The sequence below is a fragment of the Mus musculus genome, chromosome 8, assembly GCF_000001635.26.
Source record: "Mus musculus strain C57BL/6J chromosome 8, GRCm38.p6 C57BL/6J".
Lineage (NCBI taxonomy): Eukaryota > Metazoa > Chordata > Mammalia > Rodentia > Muridae > Mus > Mus musculus.
Window position 1 is genome coordinate 111,643,182 of NC_000074.6, and position 27,983 is coordinate 111,671,164.

Consider the following 27,983-nt stretch of genomic DNA (forward strand, 5'->3'; position numbering starts at 1 on the left):
CACTACCACACCCAGAAAGGTGTGTGCTTCCAGTGCGGTTGAGATTTGCTTTAACGCACATATTTTGTTGTTGAAAGTTTTAATCAGTTACTCCAAATCCGGGTTTTTAACAGCACAGGAAGATGAAAGGGACCGTAACACAAACCAGACTGTTAACTTGGAAAAAACGGTCCCTACCCAACTAATAATGCGTACGTTTCCCAGAGTTCCTAGCAGCGCGGCTCAGAGGCATTATGGGAATTGTAGTCCTACACCTCAGCGTCACAGCTCCGAGGACTCTGGGAACGGCCGCTCGCTCCACAAGGTGCACGCTTGCGCAAAAGCGCTAGCGCTCGCCCTTCCCCCACCTGCAGTCGCGAGTGGGTGACAAGAGCCCCCTTCTCCGCGAGCCTCGTGACCCGGAACCGCGAGTGGAGGCTAGACCCCTCCAGGTATGTCTGCAAGGCCGGGATGCGCGGGCCCGGGAGGAAGGTCGCGTCTGCGCCGGAGTGGGAGTCTCAACTTCGACGCCTTGCGGGCCGCGGCGACCCCTGGGCGTAGGGTCGGGCCTCGAGCTCTTCTGAGAGTCGGTCCCTATGGGCTGTTCGCGGTCGGCGTGTGTGGGGTCGGAGGAGGACGGGCAGCTCCCGGGCTCAGCCTCCCTTTGGGGGGAGACGCGCCACTGCTGGCCGTCGCGGGGCTCAGGCCGCGCGGGGGCGAGTCTGGAAGCCTGGCGGGCGGGCGCGCGCTTGACCCTCCACGAGGGTGTGGGGGCGGGGCTCACGGTGCTAGCCACGCCCCCACGGTGGCTTTGCGGGCTCCTGGAACCTCCTTGTTCCTGGTGTCTGGTGTTTCCAGTTATATTGTCACGGAATTATCACGTCTATCCCGTTACTTCCGGTTTGAGCGTCAGTATAACAGATTTTTCTTTTTCTTTTTTTTTTTCCTAACATTGGCTTTTCTTTTTTTCTAATATTGACTTTTCTGTTTAGCTTGGGTAAAAGTTTTCATATAAGTATGTTGCCGAGGTCCAGCCTCAGCTTGAGGTGAGGATGGTCCTGAGAAAGGGGTGAGTGGGAGTGGTGCTGACTGAATAATATATGAGTCAGTAGTGGATACAAGCTGTCAGTTCATGTGTTCTCTTGTCAGAAACTGAACCCAGTCTTTTATTTACTAAAGATTTATTCATTAAATCTTTTTACCGCTGTTAATCATTTTCTAAAAAAAAAAATCCATGGTTACATAAATTCCAGTAATCCCGAACCTCCAACCCCCGTTTCTTTGAAATGAAAGCTAAGCAAAAGTACATTTCCTTATCTCTTAAACACAGTGTTCTCTTCACGGGCAGCAGGGCACAGTTCTTGTGGTTTCTTATTGTTTGAACACAGTCTGTTCTTCACGGCAGCTGGGCATAGCTTTTGCGGTTTCCTGGCACAGCAGACAGTCATTAAAGTGGCTATAAGAACAGAAAAGTGACAGACTACTGAGGTTAAAATGATTTCTTGCCGGGCATGGTGGCGCACGCCTTTAATCCCAGCACTTGGGAGGCAGAGGCAGGCGGATTTCTACAAAGTGAGTTCCAGGACAGCCAGGGCTACACAGAGAAACACTGTCTCCAAAAAAAAAAAAAAAAAAAAAAAAAAAAAAAAAAAAAAAAAAAAAAATCTCTTACTGGGCTGGAGAGATGGCTCAGTGGGGTAAAAGCACTGACTGCTCTTCTGAAGGTCCTGAGTTCAAATCCCAACAACCACATGGTGGCTCACAACCGTCTGTAGTGGGATCTGATGCCTTCTTCTGGTGTGTCTGAAGACAGTGACAGTGTACTTACATATATTAAATAAATCTTTACAAAGTTTTAACATTTTCGCAAGTAAAGCAGGTGGCTCTGTCTGATCTCTCTCTAGGCATTGATCTCTCCAGTCCCTCCAGTAGCAAGGAGAATGAAGGACTAACTTTTTATATGCATATCATCTTTTAATTCTCTAATCTTTGTTTCCATATCTTAACAATTCCATAGCCTCAGGTCCAAGATTGACAATCTCTCCATAAACGTTAGTTCACTAGCCTGCTGTACTTTCCCGTTAAACTACACTCTCCTTCTAATACTATCTGTTTCTGCATCATACACACGTTTTCCTCCTATAAGATAAGCCCACCTGTCATTTGCTTGTTTTTTTACAGATTCCTTTTTTTTTAAAAGATTTATTTATTTATTATATGAAAGTACACTGTAGCTGTCTTAATGAGGGAGTCAGATTTCATTACAGATGGTTGTGAGCCACCATGTGGTTGCTGGGATTTGAACTCAGGACCTTCGGAAGAGCAGTCAGTGCTCTTAACCACTGAGCCATCTCTCCAGCCCCCAGAATACTTCTTCTTTTCCTATCCATGCCTTTTTTTCTTGAGACCACTTTAACTCTCTATCGTTGATGTCCCCAAGGTCACCCTGGCTAACTAATGCAGCAGGCATTGGATCAGGGTACACGTATCTCCTCATACAATTCCAAGTTTAAAGATAAGTCACATAATGAGTGCTTTTTAGTAAGGACCATCTAGGTTTTTCTGGCCTTTGTAGTTATGTTGTCTAGATCTTTCCATGGCCTTAAGGCCTGTTTGTCCCTAGTCCCCTGCAGCCCCATGACCACCCCCATTCCTGTGAACCGCTTCTGTTTCATCTGTTAAGAAGTGATTAGTTCTGAGTAATGGGGGAGGCGTATTCACCAGAAAGAGAAATTGAAAGTAAAATAAAGACAGCAGATCAGCTTCAGGGCAACCGCAACCATCAGCACATGGTATCCACAACCAGGTAATGCTCCTGGGCAGGAACTCTGTCACGCCGCCCCTTACGCAGCCCTGCCAGACTCAGTAATACATATTATACCGTCGCCTCTGCCTAATCCTCCCCTGCTAGCCCCTGCTAGCCCCTGCTAGTCCCTTTGTCTTCCTAGTTTCATTTCTATACATGATTTTAGGCATCTATAAATCTAGGAACCACAAATCAGAAAGCATGTTTTTGGTTTTTTTAGAGTAATTTGTTTAATTGACGATAACCAGTTGCATCCCTTTTCCTGCAAATGACATAACTTCTTTTTCTTTTTCTTTTTCTTTTTGGTTTTTTTGAGACGGGGTTTCTCTGTGTACTCCTGGTTGTCCTGGAACTCACTTTGTAGACTAGGCTGGCCTGGAACTCAGAAATCCGCCTGCCTCTGCCTCCCAAGTGCTGGGATTAAAGGAGTGCGCCACCGCTGTCTGGCCTACTTCATTCTTCTTTATAGCTGAAAAAAAATCCATTGTGGAGTTAGTGAGAAGGCTCAGTGGGTAAGGACTCTTCCAGCCAATACAAAAACTCTGAGTTTGAGCCCTGGAACCCATCCGTACAGTAGGAGGAGAGAACTGGAGGACCTACTCCTGAAAGTTCCATGACCTCCACATGCACATGAAGAATTAAGAATTCCGTTATGTGCCCGGCATGGAGGCACCCGCCTTTAATCCCAGCACTCGGGAGGCAGAGGCAGGCAGATTTCTGAGTTCGAGGCCAGCCTGGTCTACAGAGTGAATTCCAGGACAGCCAGGGCTACACAGAGAAACCCTATCTCGAAAAACCAAAAAAAAAAAAAAAAAAAAAAAAAAAAAAGCCGTTATGTGTGCCATGTTTCTTTATCCATTCCTCTGGTGTTACATGCCTGTGTTGGTTCCATACCTTAGCTGTATTGAGTAATGCTGAAAAAACAAACAAACTGAAAACTATTGCTGTGCAGGTGTCTGTGATATGGGGATCTTTAGGTGAAGAATCTAGGACTGGTGTAGCTGAATCACGTGGAAGAAGAATCATTAGTCTCTGGAGAAACCTCTAGACTGACTCCCACAGCTGGACTGGTACATTCCCACTGGCAGGGGGTAGATCCATCTGTCTACATTCTTGCCAATATTTCTTGGTTTTATTTATTTGTTTTTAATGACTGCCATTCTCACTAGGGTGCAATGGAGTCTCAGTGTAGTTTTGATTTGTGTATCCATGATGTGAGGTTGAACATTTTTCTACTGGCCATTTGTATTTTATCTTTTAAGAGCCGCTTGTTTTGATCAGAGTTATGGTGGGAAGTAGGGATCTTGCTTCAAAGCCTGGTCTATCATGACAGGCAATATTTTTGAGATCTTATCTAGCTCAGCTATCCAGGTTGCCCACTTGGTGGCCGTCTCTGCCCAGGTATTTATTTCCCTTGCTGGTGTTTTTAGTGATGTTACAAGTGAGTAATAGCATCAGTGCTTCTGGCACAATAATGTCAGACCCTTGGTTTCATGGGGGAGCTTTTGGCCATTAGTAACCCTTCTTTCCAAGGCTATACATGGGCGTGTAGCAGCAAAGACCCACACTTGGTAAACACTTGCTCAAGTTGCAGAAGTCCATTAGGGCAGGAGAGATAGACGTGCTCCAGGGGCCGAGAGGTCAGTGGTCGCATGGCATTCCCTGTGCCATGGTCTTCTCGGCTCCCCCTTCCACATTCTGCCTTTTCTTTCTTTTCTTTTCTTTTCTTTTCTTTTTTTTTTTTTTTTTTTTTTTTGGTTTTTTGGTTTTTTGAGACAGGGTTTCTCTGTGTAGTCCTGGCTGTCCTGGAACTCACTTTGTAGACCAGGCTGGCCTCGAACTCAGAAATCTGCCTGCCTCTGCTTCCCAAGTGCTGGGATTAAAGGCGTGCGCCACCACGCCCGGCTCTGCCTTTTCTGTCCCAAGCGGGGAGAAAGGTAGCATAATTTAAGATTGGCAGGTTTTTAGGGTGAGGTCAGGAGTGTCATAGCTAGGTGTAATGCTGTGTTAATCTTCTGTTGCTTAGCCAGCGGTGTGCCTTTATCTTTGGGGGGCTGTCAGGCTTAAGCTTTGATCTTCACCCTTAAGCAAGACAAACTGGACCAGGTGGTTCTGAGGTCTTTGGAGATGGTTTCTGGAGGGATGTGGAAGAATTTGGAACTTTGGGTTAGAAAACCCTATGCTGTAACCAGACCGTAGTGGGCCATTCTGGTGGGAGTTAAGACCATAACACCAAGAGAAATGTAAGGAGCTGGAGAGATGGCTCAGCAATTCAGAGTGTTTCCTGCTTTTGCTGAGGATACAGTTCAGTTTCTAGCAACCATGTTGGGTGACTCACAACCACCTATGGCCCCAGCTCTGGGGAGTCCAACACTCTCTTCTGGCCTCTTCAGGCCCCCACACATAGATGGCGTACACTCATAAACACACACACATATGCAAAAGTAAAAACAAATCCTTGAGAAACACTGATAGTGAAGGGTACTGAGGTTTCTGAGGGAGGCAGGGACTTCTCTGAAATGGGGCTAGAGGCCATTTATAGCCAGTTCTGCCTGAGAACTGAGCTGCTTTCTGTCCTGAGAACTTGAATGAGGCTGAATTCAACAGTAATGGACTAACTTGTGTGGAGCACATCTGAAGACAGGATGGGGGCAGAAAACGGGGATTAGTGATTAAGATACTGGCTGCTCTTGCAGAGACATGGGCTCAATTTCCAACAATGTCTTCCAGATGACATGCAGACTATATCAAGGATACTGCTCACTCTTCTTATCCTAGTGTACTGTGAGACAGCTGGGCAGCAAAGAGAGGGAGAGAGAGGGGGAGGGAAGGAGGGAGGAAGGGGCAACACTGTGTGGTTTGGTGGGAAAGGGAGGGAGTTTAAAGTTGTAGGCTGCAAGGCAGATGCATAGAAAAGAGCTACAATTGTTAGAGACTAGCATCATTTAAAGGAGACCTGCTCTGCATTGAGACAATAGGAAAAGTGCTCTAGGGGCTAAGTCCCGCCCTAAGAGAAGTTCCTGTTTGTCCCAAGGCACAGATCACCTAAAAGGAGAGACCCTAAATTAAGGATGCCACTGAAGGAGTCCTTTGTTTGAAAACCACCACCTGGGGAGGTGTTTCCTCCAGATAAGCTTGGAAGGCAGGCAGGCTGACTCAAGTATGGCCCAAGGGGACCAAGCTACTTCTCCAGCTGGAGGCAAGTTTTGACATTGTGGTAAAGGTAATAGATGCAAGAGTATAGGGTTCCGGGAGGCTCATGCAAGTTTGTAGAAGGCTGCTGAGGCCAACCAGAGTGGCCATTGTGGGAAGCCGTGAAGGTTGTCAGGATCAAAGGAAACTCCAATTCTTCAAACTCCAAAAGATTGTCCAAATAGTCAAAAAATGAGCTCAACCTGCTCAATGGGAGGATTTCTGGAAGTTAAATAAAAGTCAATATTTCTTAGGAACTTGTGAAACTGGTTCCCATTTGCCCAAAGTAATTTCTCCTACCTATGGCAGAGGGTCATATGGCTACCTGTGACACCTATCAGCTTATCAAAGCCCATGGTGGCCTCCAGGCCCCCTCACTAACAAGTACCTTTTATAAGCATTTAACACCACTGCCTGGCTTTTTCTTTTCGAGACAGGGTTTCTCTGTGTAGCCCTGGCTGTCCTGGTACTCAAGACCAGGCTGGCCTCGAACTCAGAAATCCACCTGCCTCTGCCTCCCAAGTGCTAGGATTAAAGGCATGCCCATTTTTAATGATTTGTTTTTTATTTATGAGTACACTGAAACTGTCTTCAGAAACACACTAGAAGAGGGCATCAAATCCCATGATGCTTGTGAGCCACCAGGTGGTTGCTGGGAATTAAACTCAGGCTTCTGGCAGAGCAGATCCATCTCTCCAGCCCCCAAGACACCAAGTTTTCTTAGCCAGAGCAACTTTATTGATTTGAGCAACAAACTGACCATCCAGGGATGCAGCATGGACTCAGGAGCTGATATTTGGAACTTTGGGTTAGAAAACCCTATGCTGTAACCAGAACATAGTGTGCCATTCTGCTGGGAGTTAAGACCCCTACTGTTCTGGTTGAGCAGGTTTTAAGCTCAGAACTCATGCTCAGCATGTGTAAGACAGATCAAAATCATAATCAGGTGGATCATCTAATATTACAGGAAAGGAACCATAGCAGGTTCTTAATAATAGGTTTCTGGGAACGGAGTAAGAAGTGAGTCATGGTTTCTATGGTTGGAACATGGAAGGAATTGGGGGAAAAAAAGAAACAGAACACATCTGAGCCCTTGGCTTGACCTTAAATGATATTCAAGCCCTAGCAAATGGGTGTCTGGCTTAAGATGGCAACACTCATGCCAAGCTTCATCTTTCATCGCCCACACCCCATTTTTATGTAAGTAGATCAAACCATTGATCACCTTCTGTATACAAAGGGTTATATTGTATTCTTATGAGCGTCAGTTTAATAGATCCTATTCATTCTTGAATGAGGTTAATAAGGGCATTGATTATATGCCCTGTGAGGAGGAGTAAAGACAGACAAGTCAGAGGACCAGATAGGGTCATAAATAGGGAGTTTAGGCTGGGAGACCTTTTTTTGTTTTGTTTTGTTTTGTTTTGTTTTTGTTTTTGTTTTTTTGAGACAGAGTTTCTCTGTGTAGCCCTGGATGTCCTGGAACTCACTTTGTAGACCAGGCTGGCCTCGATCTCAAAAATTGGCCTGCCTCTGCCTCCCAAGTGCTGGAATCAAAGGTGTGCGCCACCACTGCCTGGCCTGGGAGACCAATTAAACATGTTTTGAAACCAATTCTAGGACCATTCATTGTCTTTCTTGTTCTCTCTACAGTAGATTTTGTTTGACCTTGGCTAAAGCATCCTTTGTGGCTCCAGAGTGATTAACATAGAAACAATAAGCCTCTCCCAAAGCCTGCAAAGTCCCCATTTCTATAGAGCAGCAACGCTAATCTTCTGTTCTGTAGGGTTACTTCAGCTGAAGAGTCTGTCTAGTTCTCTGGTTGTTAACAGACATATGGGAGACCAAGCCTCACACCCCAGTTTTTACAGTGATACCATTTTGCTCACTCAGTTTGATTCACACAGGACATACATAAAAAGATGATCCCTATAGAGACCTTTCAAACTCCAAATCTCTACAACCATACCAAGTAGTTCTAACTCCTGAGGCCCAGGATAGTGAGGCACTGGGACTGGCCCTATAGTTTCCTAATCCAGCCCATAATATGCAGAGATCTGTCTTAAAAGCTAGAAGGACTCATTAGGGCACGCGTAGCACCCTGGTTATAATGGAGCCTGTCTGAGTGTTCAGTACTTCTCAGTCATAAACCTTAAGCTGACAGTAGTTTAGGCTAGACAGGGATTTGAAAACCCAACAGCTAAGAATCAAAATTTGGCTAGTCTTTAGCGGGTCTCGCAGAGTAAGTAGTCCCATCAGTGGGTCTTCCAGGGTCTTTTTCCTCCAGCGCCGCCCTGGGGTGAGGATGGTGGGGCGGGGCGGGGCTGGCGAATCCAGGAGTAAAGTCCATCAACCTTGACAGTCATTGGTGTGATCGGGTGGGGTGATAGCAACTTGTTAGGACCCTTCAAGTAGGGAGTCAGAGAGTCCACTTGAAGCCATTTAGCCCTGACCAGATCACCAAACTGGACACCATGCAGGACAGTGGGCAAGGGCGTACACAGCTCTCAACTGGGAAAACACATTGTCCTGGGTCTTTTGTAGGACATGGACAGACTAGAGTAAGTGTTGGTTAGATATTTCTGCAACTAATGTGGACTTCAGTCTAGGGCACATTTTAGGAGGTCTTCTTCACATAATTACATAAGGAGTCACTCCTTCATCTAGGGAGTATTTCTTTTTCTTTTTCTTTTTCTTTTTTTTTTTTTTGGTTTTCTGAGACAGGGTTTCTCTGTGTAGTCCTGGCTGTCCTGGAACTCACTTTGTAGACCAGGCTGGCCTCGAACTCAGAAATCCGCCTGCCTCTGCCTCCCAAGTGCTGGGATCAAAGGCGTGCGCCACCACCGCCTGGCTTTTAGGGAGTATTTCTAACTCTTAAAAGAGCAAAGGGGCGAGGCATGGTGGTGCAGGCCAGCCTGGTCTACAAAATGAGTTCCAGGACAGCCAGGGCTACACAGAGAAACCCTGTCTCGAAGAAAAAAAAAAAAAAAAAGTCTGGTAGAATTTGCTAAAACCTAGCCCTGGGCTTCTTTGGGTGGGGAGACTTTTTAATGACTGCTTCTATTTACTTAGGAGTGATGGGTCTATTTAAGTTGTTTATCTGATCTTGGTTTAACTTTGCAAGAAAATTATTTATTTCTTAAATATTTTCCAACTTTGTGGGTATAGGTTTTTAAAGTATGACTTAATGATTCTTTGGATTTCCTCAGTGTCAGTTGTTATGTCTACCTTTTCATTTCTGATTTTGTTAATTTGGATAATCTCACTATTCCTTTTAATTAGTTTGGATAAGGGTTTGCCCCTCTTTTTGATATTCTCAAAGAACCAGCCAACTCTTTGTCATTGATTCTTTGTATTTTCTTTGTTTCTATTTTATTGATTTCAGATCTCAGTTTAATTATTTCCTGCTGTCTATTACTAACTCCAGCATATCACTAATTTCTTTATGAAGGCACTTATGTTATGAACTTATCTCTTAGCACTGGTTTCATTGTGTCCCATAAGATTGGATATGTTGTGCAATCATTTTCATTGAGTTCTAGGAAGTCTTTAATTTCTTTCTTTGTTTCTGCCTTGACCCAATAGTTGTTCAGTAGAGGGTTGTTCAGTTTCCACGAGTTTGTAGATTTTCTTTTTTTTTTTTAAAGATTTATTTATTTATTTATTTATTATATGTAAGCACACTGTAGCTGTCTTCAGACACCCTGGCAGAGGGCATCAGATCTCATTACAGATGGTTGTGAGCTACCATGTGGTTGCTGGGATTTTAACTCAGGACCTTTGGAAGAGCAGTCAGTGCTCTTAACCGTTGAGCCATCTCTCCAGCCCCGAGTTTGTAGATTTTCTATTGTTTCTGTTATTGTTGAAGGCCAACTTTAATCTATGGTGGTCTGATAGGATGCAGTCAGTTATTTTCATTTTCTTGTATCTGTTGAGACTTGCTTTGTGACAGAGTATGTGATCAGTTTTGTTCTCCAAAAGCTCCACGAGGTGTTAAGAAGGTATATTTTTGTGTTTGGATGAAATGTTCCCGTAGATATCTGTCAGGTTTACTAGGTTTATAGCATCTGTTATAGCATCTGTATAGCATCTTGGTATAGCATCTGTATAGCATCTGTATAGCATCTGTAGGTATCTGTCAGGTTTACTAGGTTTATAGCATCTGTTAACTCCAGGGTTTCTCTGTTTGGTTTTTGTCAGGATGACCTGTCCTTTGGTGAAAATGGGGTATTGAAGCCTTCCACTGAGTGTGTGACGGTCAGTGTGTGATTTAAGCTTTACTATTGTTTCTTTTACAAATGTGGATACCACTGTATCATGGTCCAGCACAGTGGGGCTCAGAACCTGAAGGAGGATGTGTGGAATGGGGGAAAGAAGACTTGAACCAACAAGTGCAGCTCACACACCCTGGCACTGAGACACCTCAGGCCACCTTTATTTATTTACATCCATTTTCTCATGTACAGTCTCTTTGAAGAACTTCCTCTGTATAACAATAATGTGCACACTGGACTTTCCCCTTCCTCCTTCTCCTTAGTCTCCATGGTTTCCTTCTAACCCATAAACTGTACCAAGAAAGGAGAAACATGCTTCAGCAAGCAGTTACTATCTAACCCAGCTCAGTGGTACTAGCCAAGTGACCGTGGTCGGTATTAATTTTGGTTACAGTCTAGAGAGATGATAAACTACATACCCAGGAAATTCTGATTTAATTATTGGCACCAAGCATCTCCTCATATCCTAATCAGGAGATAGAATTCTTCTAATGCTCAAAGCTTTCGGCAGATTAGTAACCTGAATCAGTTCCTGGTCCTTGCTTGGCTCGCCTCTGAACACTCCTGTTAAGTCTTGGAACCAATGCTCCCTTCTCACCTTTTAATAATCATCTAGTTGTTATTTGGACAAATTGGTGGGCAGATTGCTGTCAGAACTAAGTTCTCATCAGAAGAAAACATCTGAACTTTAGCTGATGTACCCAGACCAGGGCCTTGTGTTGACTCAACCACATCACCATCATTAACAATCAGAGGAGTAGTGATCTGTTCCACTCCCATGATGCTCAGCGACAAACAAGAATGAACCACAGTCCAAGCTTCCTTTTTCTGATTCTGGGCAAGCATCTGTCATAGACAGAGTAAAGGTAAAGACTTGCACTAGCAAAGCCAGGAATGCAAACACAAGGCAAAGGTGAACTAAGCGTTCCCTCAGGAAAGACCACAAGATACTGCATGCATATCCCCACAGGTCCTTGCCGTGTGGAGAGCAGCCTGCATTACACTCATGTGCCTTTCCCAGCAGAGGCCTGCTCACCTCCACCTTTGTGTTTGGGGCATAAATGTTAAGAATTGGCATGCCATTTTGGTGGATTTTTGCTTTGAGTATGTAGTGTCCTTCCCTGTCTTTTTGATTAGTTTTGGGTGGAATTCTATTTCGTTAGATGTTAGAATGGCTACACCAGCTTACTTCTTGGGTTCATTTGTTAGGGAAGTCTTTTCCAACTCTTTACTCTGAGGTCTATGCTTGATTTTGAAGTTTTTGAAGTGTGTTTCTTGTATGCAGCAGCAGGAGGGATCCTGTTTTTTCTGTTAGTCTATGGCTTTTTGGGGGGAATTGGGAGATATCACTGACCAATGATTGTTAATTTCTGTTACTTTGTTAGTGGGGGTGGTAGTAGATGTGTGTGCTTTCCTTCTTTTGCTTTTGCTAGTGTAGATTATCATGGATATAGTTAAGTTCCTTGGGTTGGAGTTTTCTTTCTCCTGTCCCATGTAGGGTTGGATTTGTAGATAGGTGTTGTTTAAATTTGACTTTATCATGAAATGTTTTCTCCATTATGGTAGTTGAAAGTTTTGTTGGGTGTAGTAGCTTGGGCTAGCAACTGGTCCTTTAGAGTCTGCAGGACATCTGTCCAGGCCCTTCTGGCATTTAGCGTCTGTATTGAGGAGAAGTGGGTGTAATTCTCATAGGTCTGCCTTTATATGTTACTTGTTCTTTTCCCCTTGTGGCTCTTAATGTGCTTTTTTTGTCTGTATGTTTAGCGTTTTGATTATTATGTGGCGAGCAGACTTCCTTTTCTGGTCCATCTATTTCGTGTTCTGTATGCTTCTTGTATCTTTATAGGAGGCATCTCCTTAGGTTAGCAAAATTTGCTATGATTTTGTTGAAAATATTTTCTGGGCCTTTACGCTGGGTTTTCTTCTCTTTCCTCTATTCCTATTATTCTTAGGCTTGGTCTTTTTATAGTGTCCTAGGTTTCCTGGATGTTTTGTTTTAGGATGTATCTGTTTCTCCTATTGTGTCTTTAGTGCCTGAGATCTTCTGTCTCTTATTCTATTGGTGATGCTTGCATCTGTAGTTCATGTTCACTTACCTAGACTTTCTGTCTCCAGAGTTCCTCCCTTTGTGTTTTCAGGTCTTGAGCACTTGGTACCTGCTTGTTTCCCTGGCTTTCTGTACTGGGTTAACTCATTGCCACTCTAAGGCCGCTGTCATCTTCATAACGTTGGTTTTAAGATCTTTTTCTTGTGCTTCAGCTGTGTTGGAGTTTTTTGGATTCTGTCACCTCTGTGGTCTTCTGCCCTGTGTGACCTGTGATTGAACAGGGAGTCTCTGCCCACGTTGAGGACTGGAACTTCTGGTGGCTGGCTTGGTCTCTTGCCCGAGTCAGGGGCAGGAATTCTGGCGGGGTGTGTGACTTCTGGTCCAGGAGGGAGTTGTCTTCCTTCAGAGCTGGTGTGGCCTATGGTTGGGAAGCCCATGTCCTTTATTTAATACTAATTTTTGTTGTTTTCATCTATGTATTAGTTTGTCTTGTATGTATGCTCCATGTGCGCTGGTGCCTGCAGAGGCCAGAAGAGGGCATCATGTCCCCTGAAGCTGGTATTATGGTGGTTGTGAATGCCTGGTGTGGGTGATAGGCACTGAACTTCAGTCCTCTGGAGGAGCAGGAAATGCTCTTAATCCTTGAGTTTCTTCACCCCTCCATTTTTTTATCATTTTAAAAAAGTTTATGTGATAGGTGTTTTGTCTGCGTGTATGTCTGAGCATCACTGCCTGGTGCCTGAGGGCTCTTCTGGAACTGGAGTTACAGACAGTTGTGATCTACCATGTGGATGCTGGGAATTGAATTCTGGTCCACTGGAAGAGCAGTGGATGTTCTTACGGCACCTCTCTAGTTCCCAAAGGGGGTAGAAAATAACACCTGCAGCAATGTACTGGCTGGTTTTGTGTCAACTTGACACAGGCTGGAGTTACCACAGAGAAAGGAGCTTCAGTTGTGAGGAAATGCCTCCATGAGATCGGGCTGTGGGGCATTTTCTCAATTAGTGATCAAGGGGGGAGGGCCCCTTGTGTGTGGGACCATCTCTGGGCTGGTAGTTTTGGGTTCTATAAGAGAGCAAGCTGAGCAAGCCAGGTGAGGCAAACCAGTAAAGAACATCACTCCATGGCCACTGCATCAGCTCCTGCTTTCTCCCCTGCTTGAGTTCCAGTCCTGACTTCCTTTGGTGATGAACAGCAGTATGGAAGTGTAAGCCAAATAAGTCCTTTCCTCCCCAACTTGCTTCGTGGTCATGATGTTTTGTGGGGAATAGAAACCCTGACTAAGACAAGCAACTATAATAATGTGTCCTGGATCATTCTAGATATTGGTAATTTGTGTCTTCCTTGCTTCATTTTAGAATTTTGTTTGGTTGGGCAAGGTCTTGCCACATAGCCAGGCTGGCCTGGAACTTGTGATCCTGCCATAGCCCGTCAAGTACTACCCCACCACCACCACCACACCCAGCTGCTTTCCCTTTTTCTTGGCCAGTTTGGTTAGTTTTTTTGGTGTGACTGATTTTTCTTCGGAGCAGCTTTGGCTCCATTGCATTCCAACGTGTTTCCTGTTTGAGATTGGTTTCTGCTCTCACCTCATTGCTTCTGTCCTCATGGGGCTTGCCTTGAGTTAAATGCACTCAAGGTTAGGGTGGGAATGAGCTAAGGTCATTAACTGAAAACTCATAGCACCAGGTATTGATTGTATCCATTCCTGCCACCCTAGCACTTGGTAGCCTGAGGCAGGAGGATCACAAAATTGAGGTTAGCCTAGGCTAGATGATGAGATCCTACCTCAAAAAGTAAATAAGAGGAGCAGGTTAGTGTATACAGCAACTCTCTCTTAATTGCTTTAGTTGCTCTTTCTTAGATATTCTCATTGTTACTTAATTCCTTGCTGGGAGCTGTTTTAAGGATCCAGTCAAGCATGCTAAGAATTCTTTGTTTCAGTTAGTGTTTTGTTGCAGTGGTAAATGCCTGAGAGAAACAGGTCAAAAGAGGATGTATTGTGTGGCTCCTGGTTTCAGTAAACGGCCCCTTGATCCCATGTTTTTAAATCTAAGGTGACACTGAACATCACAGTGGGACATAGTTGAACATCACAGTGTGTTACAGACTGCCTATCTCCTCTCACTTCTTGGCAATCAGGAAGCAGGAAGACAGGAAGGGCTGGAGATTGCTTTTATCTCCTGGGTCATGCCTTGGCAACCTGCTTCCTCTATGTCCCACCTCCTATTTTCCACTAAGGCTACCATAAAAGTCCATTGGGGATTAATCTATGAATGAAGGGGGAGCTCTCCTGATTCAATCAGTGACTGAATGTGAGGCAGGGGTGAGGGAAGGACCTGGGGGCTAAGCCTTTGATTCCTGAGCCTTTCAGGGGTCACCTCATTGCCAGACCTTGACAGCTGTACTCCAAGCCCTTAGCATTCATCCTTTTTTTTTTCCTTGTAATTTCCATCTTTGCCGAAGTTCCTTATTCATTCATATTTGCCATTAAAGACTAGTGTGGGGCTCTTAGTTGCTTTAATTTGCTGATAGCAGCCTTAGGAATTGGGGTTCTGGGTTCTGTCTTTTTCTCTTGATGATAGGCTGGGTTTTTTGTTTGTTTGTTTTTTGACAGGGTTTCTCTGTGTAGCCCTGGCTGTCCTGGAACTCACTCTGTAGACCAGGCTGGCCTCAATCAAACTCACAAAGATCTGCCTGCCTCGGCCTCCTCAGCATGTACCACTGCCACCTGGCAGATGGGATGTCTTATTCCTGCCTTTTTGTGTGTGTGTCTCATCATGTTTGGTTGAAAGCAGGTATTGCCAGCATGCTTTTTCTGAAGAGGGGGTAGTAGTCTGAGCAGACCATTCGGGTATCAAGCAGGTCAGATCCATAATAACAAGGTTCCTTTTCTTTTCTTCCAGCTGTGCCTTTGTGCTTCTGTGCCTTCACCCCAACCCAGAAAATGATGGGGTCCCAGGTGAGTTGTCTGCATAGTACTCATTTGGTGTTTCATTTCACTCTTGGAATGTTATATTTATAGAAAATGAACCAGAAAGCATAATGAGTTAGATCAGGGCTAGAAAGCCCTTCCTGTACCTTAATGTGGATCATAGTGGGGTTTGCCCCACACCAGTGCTATGAAGGGCAGAGACAGGAGGATTGCTGAAGCTTTCTAGAGTCTTAACTCCATGGTCAGTGAGAACCCCATCTGCCCTTGACATTCCGGGGAGGACCTCATGTTTTAAGGGGCGGCAGAGGCTCTTGAGGGACATTGTTTTAGTATCTGTACCTTAGATAATCACTGATCATTGCTGTTACATTATATAATAAAGAAAATAAGGAAGGAAACAAAAACACATTCTTAACAAGATATGGCAGAAACACTCAAGTCAATCAAAATCTCTTCTGTAGCTGGTCATGGAGGCCTTAGCTGGTATTTAGCACTGTTTTCCTCCACTCTCAGCCAGCAGGCCGCGGCTCTCTTCCTGGAGGAGTGACTCATGCTTCCATTCCTGAGGGGAATGTCCCTCTGTCATCCTGCCTGCCTTAGGTTGGGGTAGTTTCCCACGGACTTTCATCACAGGACATGGTAGCAACAAGAGAGGCTCTAAAGGACCTCCTACACTCCAGATAAAATCTTTCTTACCTCCACTGAGGAGGAGCAATACAATTTCCTCTTGGTAATCTGGATAAGTCACCTCTCTTAACTCTTCTTTCATAGTCTGCTGGCTTCGGGGCATCAGAAGCCTTAAGGAGGAAGTCTGCGCTTCAGTCGAGTGAGATGTTTGTTGTGTCTCATTGCTAGAGAACTTCCCCCAACTGGAACCAAAACTTCTACACCAGCAGAACTTAAGGTCATAGGAACAGGAAGCAAAAAAATTCCTAGTGGGTCACTGGGGTGACAGTAAGTGGAACTATTCCATTTTCCACTCCTTGATTCCTGGACCTATGGATCTTGGCTTTGGGAAAAAACCTAGCATATATTGGACACTGATTCAAAGACAGAATCAGACACTGATTCAAAGCATACACTCTCTTTAGGAGAGCCCTGCCCTAGCCCTCCATGCTGCTGCTACCTAATTGGCACTATAACTGTGTCTCCAAAGGCCATTCCATCTTTCTATCAGGCCAGCTGCTTCAGGATGGTGGGGAACATGGTAAGACCAGTAGATTCCAAGTCATGGGCCCATTGTCATGCTTCTTTGGCTGTGAAGTGAGTTCCTTAGAAACAATACTGTGTGGAATACCACGATGGTGGATAAGGCATTCTCCACAGATGGTGGTTTTGACAAAAGCCTTATGTGCAGGAAAGGGTACATCTATAACCAGAATAAGTATCAATTCAAAGCATTGTCCTTTTCACAGAGGAAGTGGTTCAGTGTAATCAGTCTGTCACCAGGTCACTGGCTGGTCACCCCAGGTAATTGTACCATATCTTGGGCTCCGTATATTGGTCTCTGCTGTTGGCTGTGCTCAGCAGCAGCTGTAGCCAGGTCAGCCTTGATGAGTGAAGTCCGTGGTGAGGTATGCACCATAGCCACTTTGTTCATGTGCCCTTAGGGGAATGACAGGGTTGGCTGGGGAAAGAGGCTGACTGTCCACAGCACAGGTCATCCTATCTGCTTGGTTACTGAATGCCTCCTCTGCTGAAGTCACCTTTTGATGGGCATTTACATAGAACACAAAAATCTTCACACCCTTTACCCATTTGGAGAGGTCAGTCCACATTCTTCTTTCCCAGTGTTTTTTTCTCACCATCTCTTCAACCATGCTCTTTCCAAGTCCCTGACCATCCAGCCAATCTATTGGATACAGCCCATGAATCAGTGAACATGGCCATTTTTCTTCCCAAACAAAATCTATGATGGCATGTACTGCCTGACGTTGTGCCTACTGTGACAATTTGCCTTCACTGGTGTCTTTCAGGGTTGTCCCAGAGGGGGTCGTAATGCTGCAGCTGTCCACTTCTGGGTGGTGCCTGCATAAGGTGCAGATCCATCAGTAAACCAGGCCCTAGTCTTCTCTTCAAACCAATCACAGGGCACATGACATGAGACTATAGGCGCATGCCTGGCAGTAGATAGTATTGTAATGAGAGTAGAAACCATAGACATTTGGAGAACTTCATGTACCTTGTTTGTGCCTTCAGGACCTGCTCAGGCCTGATCGTGTGTAGACCACTTCCATTTGATAGTGGATTGCTGCTGTGCCTGCCCTACTATGGCACAGTGGGGCAGATAACACCCAGCTCATGATAGACAGCAGCTCAGGGCGCATGGTAACTTGGTATCCCTTTGTCAGATGTTCAGTTTTCACTAAGGCCAATTGCAGACCAACAGCTGTCTCTCAAAAGAATAGTTGTCTGCAGATAATGGTAGGTAGAGCCTTGCTCCAAAATCCCAAATGTTTCTCCTGTGATTCACCTACAGGGGCCTGCCAGAGGCTCCAGACAGCATCCCTGTCTGCCACTGACAACTCATATACCATCAGGTCTGCTGGGTCATATGGTCCAAGTGGTAGGGCAGCCTGGAACTGTTGAAGAGCCTTGTGTTCCAGGCCCCACACAAAGCTCGCAGCTTTCTGAGTCACCCGATACATGAGTGGGAATAATCACCCAAGTGAGGAGTGTGCTGTCTACAGGATCCAAATAGACCCTCTAAGCCCTGTGCTGCCTCTTGGTGGTGGGAGGGGCCGCTGCGTAATGCATCCCTAACCTTAGAACCGATGTCTCTGCTGGCCTCGCACCCCTAGACTCTCAAGAATTTCACTGAGCGCACGCCTTTAATCCCAGCACTTGGGAGGCAGAGGCAGGTGGATTTCTTAGTTTGAGGCCAGCCTGGTCTACAGAGTGAGTTCCAGGACAGCCAGGGCTACACAGAGAAATCTTGTCTCAAAAACAAACAAACAAACAAGAATTTCACTGAGGTAGAAGGCCCTTGGATTATAGTTTATTTTCCATCTCTGATGTATGTATGTATTACCAACAAGTCTGAAGTGGTTGCTACCTTCTGTTCACTCTGTCTAATCAGCATGTCCTCAATATGGTGAACCGATATTTTGTGAAATTGATGATCAAGATCCAATTGAAAGCTTCAGGCAGGCATGGTGGCACATCTAATCTCCGTGCTTTGGAGGCAGCTGGGTGTGAGTTTGAGGCCAGCCTGGTTTCCAGAGCAAATTGCAGGACAGTCAGGCTGTACAGAGAAACCTCTGACTCGGGTGCTGGAAATTCAGCTGAAAAGAAATTGTTTTTGGTGATCTTATGGACAGGTACTAGGAAAAGGGGCATTTAATAGACCAATAATTGCAAACCGTGTGCTAGGAGATGTGTTAATCTGCTCAGGGACACCACCCCTGCCTGCATCCTTCAAGTCCTTAATGGCGGCACACATTTCTGCAATTCCTTCAGGATGTGCTACTGTTTTTGATTTACTATTTTCCCTGACCGAGGCAACTCTAAAGGCTTCCAGTTAGCCTTTCCAACAGTAATAGCTCTCATTCCACAGGTCAGGGAACCAGTGTGAGAATTCTGCCAACTTCTAAGTATATGCACCCCAGTTATACATTCTGGGACTGGGGAAATAACCAGAGGATGAGTTTGGGGACCCAGTTGGACTTCAACCAAAACTCCATGAATCATCTGACCTCCATAAGCTCTAACTTTAATTGGAGGACAACAATGTTTTTGGGGTTCCCGCAATCAGCAAGAATCAGTATCCACCAATAGACCCAGATAATCTGATTGCTTCCTTTCCCCCACTGTACAGTTCCCCTTGTAAAAGGCCATAGGTCCCTCTGGGGAACGACTGGAGAAAGGCTAAGAGTAACATTTTTAGGCATTTTATTAAGATCCTTCATCCATGGACTTCTGGGTCTGCAAACTGGCTCAAGTATGGGAATCAGTTCACAGGCAGAGATCCCCTTTTGCCATGATCCAGTGTAGCCTTTCTTTTATTTGTTAAGAGATTTTCCATTTGTACAGCTGCTTTAAAAAAAGAAAAAAGAAAAAAGAATGCAGTAGGCTTCTTACCATTTCATGCCAGAAGTACCATGGTTGATTAACCAGCACCAAAGGTCCATGAGAGTTATGCCATTATAAAATTCACCACAGATTAGACCTATATGGACATTGCTTTGCCTGTGCTTCCCATTATAACTACAGTCATCTTGTCTTTGGTGACTCAGTGCTGCCACCTGCTGCTTCTGCTTGGGGGCCTGATTAGACTCAGGCCTGGTCAACTTGCATTCAATTCATCCAACTGAGCAGCAACATCCCCAACCCTAAGGCCTGGCGCAAGGAAAGGGGCAACAACAAAGCTTATCAAATGTGCTGGTGCCCCTCTTGCCATTTTGCATCTTATGGGATTAGTGAAGGACATTCGTGATTAACTGAGTTACCAATAATGCGTTGATATCACACTAAAAAAAAGCACGTCCCCTTGGAGTTATGTCGCCAGAGTGAGTGCAGGTGGGGTTCTCTCGGCCTGCCTGTCCCTGTGTGTGTGTAGAGTCTGTATGTGCAATATGTGTCTTATGTGTGGGAGTGGTCTGTCCCTAGCAAAGGGTTTGCTCTGTCTCTATTGGGCAGCCCAGAAAGCACTACATGGCAGTGGGGAACTTTACTGAAATCTAAGTTTTACAAGGGATTCAGTCCCTGAATTGAGCTGACTCCAGCTGACAGATAACACATTAACTAGAGATTATGATTATTTAACATTATGGTGGGTTTTAGGGAGTATTTGCTGCTTTCGGCAGATGGTACACATGCATTGCCCTGGGTCGGGGCATTTAAAATACATAAGATTAGAGCTGTGCATTAGCTCAGGTTGTAAAAGTTGATGACTTAGTACACCCAAGGCATCTAATGTTTGTTATCACATTGTTCTCTTAAAGGCAGGCTAAAGTTCGAGGGTACAGTAACATTGACAGTCTTAAATTTTAAGGGACCTTAAAATATATTAGCTGTGAAGTTCCAGTCTCTTAGAATGTAAGATATTCTCAGAATATTGCATTGCCATGTGTCCTGGTGTATTGGAGCCCAGAAGAGGGTATCTGATTCCCTGGGACTGGGGTTACAGTGGTCAGTTGCCAAGTGGGTTCTGAGAATCCAGCTGGGGTCCTGTGAAAGAGTAGCCAGTGCTCTTAACCACTGAGCCATCTCTCAGCTCTGTCAGATAAGTGTTTTTCAAAGATGTTCTTAGTCTGTACTGTATTTTGGGGGTTTTTTTGGTTGTTTTTTGATTACTCAGGGGGTTAACTTTGGTTTTGTTTTTTGGGTTTGTTTGTATGTTTGTTTCTAGACAGGGTTTCTCTATGTAGCCCTGGCTATCATGGAATTCTCTACTCTCATAGACCAGGCTGGCTGCGAACTCAAGATCCTCCTACCTCTGCCTCTCTTGTGCTGGGATTAAAGATGTGCACCACCACCTGGCTGGGTTTGTTTTGTTTAGTAGTATTGTGGAGGTGAGGGGGAGAGAATCCTGCTGTATAGCTGGTGTTGACATGGAAACTGTGTAGTTGGGGCTTGCCTTGAAATCATGGTACTACCTCAGCTTCTCAAGTTCTGGGATTATAGGTGTGCACCAGCAGAGCAAATGACATCTTTTGGATTTATTAGAGCATAAAACTCTCTCATTCTCATTAATGTTGTAAGGGGCATGGTGTCCACACCCTTAGCCCAGCAGCTCAGGAAGCAGAGGCAGGTAGCCTCTGTAAATTCAGCTCCAGATAGTGCTACATAAGGAGACGGTCTTAAAACCCGTTTTGTGTGTGCTACGGCATCTGAGCCTTGACTTTCAGGAGTTGGTTCTTCCATCATGTGAGTTCCAGGGATTGAACCCAGGTCGTCAGCATTGATGACTGGCTTACCACCGAGTCAAGCTGCCAGCCCTCTTTCCTTATGCCTTGTGTAATAACAGTGTACACAGTAAAGTACTAGGGAGGGATATACTCTGCTAATAGTGTACTTGCCTTGCATCCTTGAGGCCTCGGGCTTGATCTCTAGTACCCCCACCCCAAACCCAGAAAAGAAACGGTCTGCAGTGTGAGCGCTTGTGCATACCTGGGTTAAGAAGCGGCTGCCAGCTCCCTGCGATGCCAGCTCAGTTGAGCCCTTCTTGGGGAGTTGGGTTTTCTTAAGTTACATTTTAAAAGTTTTGTGCACATGGTTGGGGGCTTAGGGGATGTGTGTCATAGTGTACTCCTGGAGGTCGGAGGACAACTTTCAAGGGTCAGTTTTCTCCACCACATGGTAAGGAACTCAGTCTTCAGGCTTGACAGTAAGCCCTTTTACCCAGGTAACTGTCTCATTGGCCCTTTGTGTTCAGATTGCATTAGCTGGTGGCAGTATAAGGGATAGTCTTACTGGCAGACAGCAATACTTACCTAAGCTGTGGCTCATAGTCTAGTTGTAGCTTTCCCGAAAGCTCACAGAACCCTCACTGAGAAAGTCACTGGCAAGGTCAGGATAGGAAGTACAGGGCTCAATGCTGCTGGTGTGTCAGGCCGGGTCAGAGTGTGCATCCAGTGCTCAGTGTTTGACAGCACTGTTTGATGAGGCAGATGCTCTCTATCTTCTGCTTCTGGCTCTACCACTTGACTGCCAGCTCTCGGGAGTTGGTTAAAAGCAGGCAGATCTGTTAGATGGATGGAGTATCCTTACCTGATCCAAGGCATCTTGGTGTAGAAGGAGGAGAGAAATGTCCTTAGTTAGCACATGTCCAGGACAGACCAGAGCAAGTACATGTAAGAATCCGCACATAGAGCCGGTCGTGGTGGCGCACGCCTTTAATCCCAGCACTCGAGAGGCAGAGGCAGACGGATTTCTTAGTTCGAGGACAGCCTGGTCTACAGAGTGAGTTCCAGGATCAGCCAGGACTATACAGAGAAGCTTTGTCTTGAAACCCCCCCCCCCAAAAAAAAAGCATCTGCACATAGGCTGAGTTAAAATCTGGTACAGTGGCATCGAAGATCTTGATGCTAGGCCTTAAAATGCCTGCTTTCAAATTCCTCCCAACCATACTAGACCAGCCTGGTGTCACTAGAGTAGCTGCTGTTTTGCAAACTCTGGACACTTCCCTCGGCTCTCCTTTTTTGAATTATTGTTTTATTGCTGCTTTTTCCTTTTTTTTTAAAGACTGGGTCATTTTATGGCAGTGGTTCTCAACCTATGGGTCTCAAACCCTTTTGTGGGTCACATACCAGGTACTTAGATTTTATAACAGTAGCAAAATTACAGTTGTGCCGTAGCAACAAAAAAACTATGGTTTGGGGTCACCACAACATTTTCCTTTGTCATTTGATGTAGGCCTCTGCATCAGTGTGGATTTGTCTCTTTCTAGCTTTTATTTTTGATCCCTGACTAGATTGAAATGTGTTATGTAGACCAGGCTGGCCTCAAACTCAGCTAGATCCCCCTGCCTTTACCTCCCAAGTGCTGGGGTTCAAGGTGTGTACTACCACACCTGTCCTGAGTAATGTCCTCACTGTTGAGAGCCGTGACAAACACCGGACAAGTAGCACAGTTGGGACTGTGAACATGGCCAGAGTAACTTTCCCTGTGCCCTTTCCATCTCCCAAAGCTAACCACTCTAGAAGGAACTGTGTCATTTCAGGGATCCGTTTCATTCACTGATGTAACTGTGGACTTCACCCAGGAGGAGTGGGAGCAACTGGACCCCTCGCAGAGGATTCTGTACATGGATGTAATGCTGGAGAACTACAGCAACTTACTTTCAGTGGGTAAGGACAGCTTTGGGGATGATAGGAGTTGTAGACAGTGTAGTTAGAATGGTCAATTCAGAATTCTCCAAGGGAGCTACAGAAGGAAAATGGCAGATGTGATATCTGAGGCTTTGAACAGTTTGAGTACATTTGAGGTTTACAGGATTTTGTTTGTTTTTAAGGCAGGATCTCAATTATGTGGCCCTAGCTGGTCTTGAACTCAGAGATCATTAGCCTCTAACCCTCCTGCCCCAGTGCTGGGCAAAAGATGCACACTGTGGAAGGATTCATCTAGCCCAGCCTAGCTTTGAACTCTGTATGTAAGCCGAGTGTAGGGTTCCTGATCCTCCCAGTTGGACTCTCAAGCAATCACAGACATGCACTGCTATCCTGGTTTTATGTGGTGCTGGGATGGAGCCCAGGGCATTTTAGGTATGGTAGCTAAGCACTTTGCTAACAGAGCTACGTTTCCAGCCTCCTTTGGAACTATCTTTCTTTCTTTCTTTTTTTTTAAAGATTTATTTGTATGTATGTATGTACACTGTCACTGTCTTTGGACACACCAGAATGCGTAGGATCTCATTACAGATGGTTGTGAGCCACCATGTGGTTGCTGGGAATAGAACTCAGAGCCTCTGGAAGAGCAGTCAGTGCTCTTAACCTCTGAGCCATCTCTCCAGCCCTGGAACTATTTTTCAATTCCAAAAACCTTTAGAGATGACTAAGAGCTCAGGATGGCTTGTAGTTTTGATCCCTGGCACACTTCCAAATACTCCTCTCTCCAGATTTATCAGTGCTTGCCTGACACATTAGTACTGGGAGTTTTAGTTATGTTCTCAATTTACCAGAATGATGACCTTGTATTTAACCCGTGGGAATGGGCACAGATTTTTCAATACAAAAATGAGATGGTTTTAGACAGCAGCAGGATCCTAAGGAGTAGCTAGTATACATCAGGGCTTTTAAAGGTCTAGACCAAGGCAGAGCACAAACTCTTAAATCTGCTCAGGTAAAGTAGGGCCACAGTAGAAAGATGAAAACGCAACCATGCTCAGCAGCCTTGATGTAAGAAAAGCTGTAAACCCAGCATATGATTGTGTCATAAGGACCCAGACTTTCCATTTTCAATACAGTGAACTCGGGGATCTTTATTGTTGGTATGTGAGACAGTCTCTCTACATAGTGTTGGCTGTCCTGGAACTCACTGTGTAGACCAGGCTAGCCTCAAACTCAGAGAGATCTGCCTGTGTCTCTTTCCCAAGTCCTGGAATTAAAGGTGTGTGCCACCCTGCCTAGCTAACTCAGAGATCTTGCTATCTACTTGAGAGGTGTCTCCAGAGACTTGAACACCACATGAGAAAAGGAAAGGTTTTGAGTTATTTGGGGGCTAGTGAGATGGCACAATGGATAAAGGGCCCTTGCCATAAAAAACATCATGACTTGAGTTGAACCCTAGAACCCATGGAAAAGTCAGAGAGACACCTGACTCTGTAGAGTCTTCTGATCTCTCCTCTCTCCCCATGTTTTGTTTCTTTTTGGAGACAGAGTCTGGCTGTGTATCCCTGACTGGCCTGGATTCACTGTGTAGACCGTGCTAGCCTCAAACTTGTAGAGATCCATGTGCCTGGATTAAAGTTGTGCTGAGATTACAGGTGTGGACCGTAATGCCTAACCGTTATTGTTTTAAGTTATTTTGATGTAAGAGGTGTGGTTCAGTTGGTAGAATGCTTGCCTAGCATACACGAAGTCCTAGACTGGATTGATTCCTTAGCAGACCCTGAATCAAAAAGATTTAAAAGTCAGAACTGGAGAGGTAGCTCCGTGGTTAAGTGTACTTACTGCAGCTGGGAAGTGGTGGCGTATGCTATCCTATATGCTGGGAAGTGGTGGCGTATGCCTTTAATCTCAGAGCTGGCAGATCTCTGTGAAGTTGAGGCTTCCATGGTCTACAGAGTGAGTTCCAGGACAGCCGAAGCTATAGAGAATCTGGAAGAAAAAGAAAAAAGAGTACTTACTTGCTGCTCTTCTAGAGGACCTGGGTTCAGTTTCCAGCACCCATATCGTGGTTCACAGCCACCTGCAACTTCAGTTCCTGGGAATCTGGGACCTTCTTCCTAGCCTCTGTGAGTTTTAGGCACACACACGGTGCACAGCCATACATATATACAAACGAAACACCCACATATATTGAAAAAAAAGTTAATTGGGGGCCAGTAGTTAAAACAAATGTCTGTAATAAAGAGTATAGCTGGGAATTTTAGGCCAGTCTGGTCTGCATACTGAAACCCAGTCTCAAAGGGGGAAGAATAATGGAGGTGCACAGAGAAGACTGACACCAGGGTCACTGTTAGATAGGATGAAGCGTCAGTCTCTATCCTCTGTTCCCCAGGCCTGGTCACTCAGTGTCGCCTACAGTGTTTTCTGGTCACTCAGTGTTGCCTACAGTGTTTCCTGGTCACTCAGTGTTGCCTACAGTGTTTCCTGGTCACTCAGTGTTGCCTACAGTGTTTCTTGGTTTCTAGGCTAGCTGTTTGTTGTCCTTGAGAGTACTGGGAAATCTTCATCCCTGAAACTGCTAGTTTTCTTTCTTTTTTTTTTTTTTTTAAAGATTTATTTATTTATGTAAATACACTGTAGCTGTCTTCAGACACTCCAGAAGAGGGAGTCAGATCTCGTTACCGATGGTTGTGAGCCACCATGTGGTTGCTGGGATTTGAACTCTGGACCTTCGGAAGAGCAGTCGGGTGCTCTTACCCACTGAGCCATCTCACCAGCCCGCTAGTTTTCTTATGTCATCTTACACTTAAGTTTATTTTTGATTGTGACCACAGGGATGAAGAGACAGGATCTCTGTGTGTAGTCCAGACTGGGTTTAAACTCAGGCGTCCTGAGTGTTAGTTAGGATTACAGGCATGAGCTGGAAGCTTTCACCTTTGTTTGGGTTTTTTTATTTTGGGAGGGGGGTGTTTGTTGCCCAGTTTTTAGTTTCATTGGTTAGTTTTTTCCAGACAGGGTTTCACTATGAAGCCCTGACTGTTTTGGAACTTGATGTGAAGACCAAGCTGGCCTTGAACTCAGAGAGATCCGCCTGCCTCTGCCTCCTGAGTCCTGGGATTAAAGGTGTGCACCACCACTACCCAGCTTTTTTCTGCCCACTTTAAGGTCATTTTGTCCTCGGGAAACACACACAGCAGAGCTTAAGCGATGAAGACGGCTCGCAGTAGGGATTTTGTGGTGGGCACACTTGTGGGGATTTTCCACTCCAACAGAGAGCTTAAGAACCTTTCACTGTGCTTTGTCCTAGAAGTGTGGAAGGCTGATGGCCAGGTGGAGAGGGACCCCAGAGACCTGCAGAGGCAGGTGGGGTCACTTACAACCATCAAGAACCAACCACCAACTGAAGAAAGAGGCAGTCGTTTTGGAAAGACATTAACTCTGAACACAGACTTTGTTTCATTAAGACAAGTTCCCTATAAATATGATTTATATGAAAAAACTTTGAAGTACAATTCAGACTTACTTAGCAGTAGAAACTGTGTAAGAAAGAAAGGAGACGGGTGTGGTGGATTTGGGGAACCACTTCTGTACCTGAAGCAAGAGAAACCCCACGCTGGACTGGAATACTCAGAATATAATGGAAACGGAAGGGCTCTCAGCCATAAGGATGCCATCTTTAAACATCGGAAAATTAAGAGCTTGGTTCAGCCTTTTGTCTGTAACTACTGTGACAAGACCTTCTCCTTCAAGTCGCTGCTCGTTAGCCACAAGCGGATCCACACGGGCGAGAAGCCCTATGAGTGTGATGTGTGCCAGAAAACCTTCTCCCATAAGGCCAACCTCATCAAACATCAGAGAATTCACACCGGAGAGAAGCCCTTTGAATGTCCCGAGTGTGGGAAGGCCTTTACCCACCAGTCAAACCTCATCGTTCACCAGAGAGCGCACATGGAGAAGAAGCCATATGGATGCAGCGAGTGTGGGAAGACATTCGCTCAGAAGTTTGAACTCACCACACACCAGAGGATTCACACAGGAGAGCGGCCCTACGAGTGTAACGAATGCGCAAAAACCTTCTTTAAGAAATCAAACCTCATCATACATCAGAAGATTCACACGGGGGAGAAACGCTACGAGTGCAGCGAGTGCGGGAAGTCCTTCATCCAGAACTCGCAGCTCATCATCCACAGGAGGACTCACACTGGGGAGAAGCCCTACGAGTGCACCGAGTGTGGCAAGACCTTCAGCCAGAGGTCAACGCTGAGGCTGCACCTGAGAATCCACACGGGAGAGAAACCCTACGAGTGTGCGGAGTGTGGGAAAGCCTTCAGCAGGAAGTCTCGCCTCAGCGTCCACCAGAGGGTTCACATGGCATAGTCCTGAGGCTCAGGCAGGCTGCTGCAGAAAACCTGTCAGGCCAGAATTCTTCAGTGAAGGGGGAAGCCCTCATGAAGATGCTGAAGGAACTTGGGAAATTCTATTGAGATGTAATCAATCTCAAAAAATTAAAAAAAAAAAAAGGATACCTAAGAATATTATACTGAGGGCTGGAGAGATGGCTCGGCGGTTAAGAGCACTTCCGGAGGTCCTGAGTTCAGTTCCCAGCAACCACATGGTGGCTCACAACCATCTGTAATGGGATCCTATGCCACCTTCTGGTGTCTGAAGAGAGAGACAGTGTACTCATATAAAATAAATAATTTTTTAAAAAAAGATTATACTGAAAGTTATAATATCCAGCTAAAGAGTACATATCCAAATATATGTATGTATCTCAGTATGTGTATATCCAGATCAATTGTAAATAGACATACCCAGCTCTGTTTCCATGAGTGTTTTTGGCTTTTTGTGCTTCTGGGGATCAAATCTGGGGTCTTATCTGTGCCAGACAAGATGCTTTCTTTTTTTAAAACCACTGATCTATATCTGCAGTCCTCCGTGAATTTTTAAAAATCTTGAATGACTTGAATATTCTAAGAGG

The 27,983-nt window shown here is 45.2% G+C and overlaps 1 protein-coding gene across 7 annotated transcripts; it reads left to right on the forward strand.

The window, feature by feature from the left end:
• Positions 1-261: 261 nt before the first annotated feature.
• Positions 262-27,927, forward strand: Zfp1 (zinc finger protein 1). Of its 7 annotated transcripts, none has more exons than NR_156445.1 (5): positions 262-431; positions 15,205-15,260; positions 22,897-23,023; positions 24,551-24,657; positions 26,310-27,830. NR_156445.1 is itself a non-coding variant. In XM_030243420.1 (5 exons), the coding sequence occupies exons 3-5, from the start codon at positions 15,246-15,248 to the stop codon at positions 27,377-27,379; spliced, it is 1,170 nt and encodes a 389-aa protein (XP_030099280.1). In that variant the 5' UTR covers positions 359-431; positions 10,178-10,234; positions 15,205-15,245; the 3' UTR covers positions 27,380-27,927. The 7 variants fall into 7 exon arrangements, 5 of the variants coding, with proteins under 5 accessions (NP_001345922.1, NP_035872.2, NP_001032754.1 ...); XM_030243420.1 differs by lacking the exon at positions 24,551-24,657 and adding an exon at positions 10,178-10,234 and having other exon boundaries at positions 359-431; positions 22,939-23,023; positions 26,310-27,927; XM_030243418.1 differs by lacking the exon at positions 24,551-24,657 and adding an exon at positions 10,178-10,234 and having other exon boundaries at positions 360-431; positions 26,310-27,927.
• Positions 27,928-27,983: the final 56 nt, after the last annotated feature.

What these genes read in the sequence shown, in the direction of transcription:
- Zfp1 (NM_001037665.2), top strand. An exon ending in CAGCAACTTACTTTCAGTGG is followed by an intron (nt 23,024 to 26,309) that starts GTAAGGACAGCT and finishes GCTTTGTCCTAG; the next exon opens with AAGTGTGGAAGGCTGATGGC.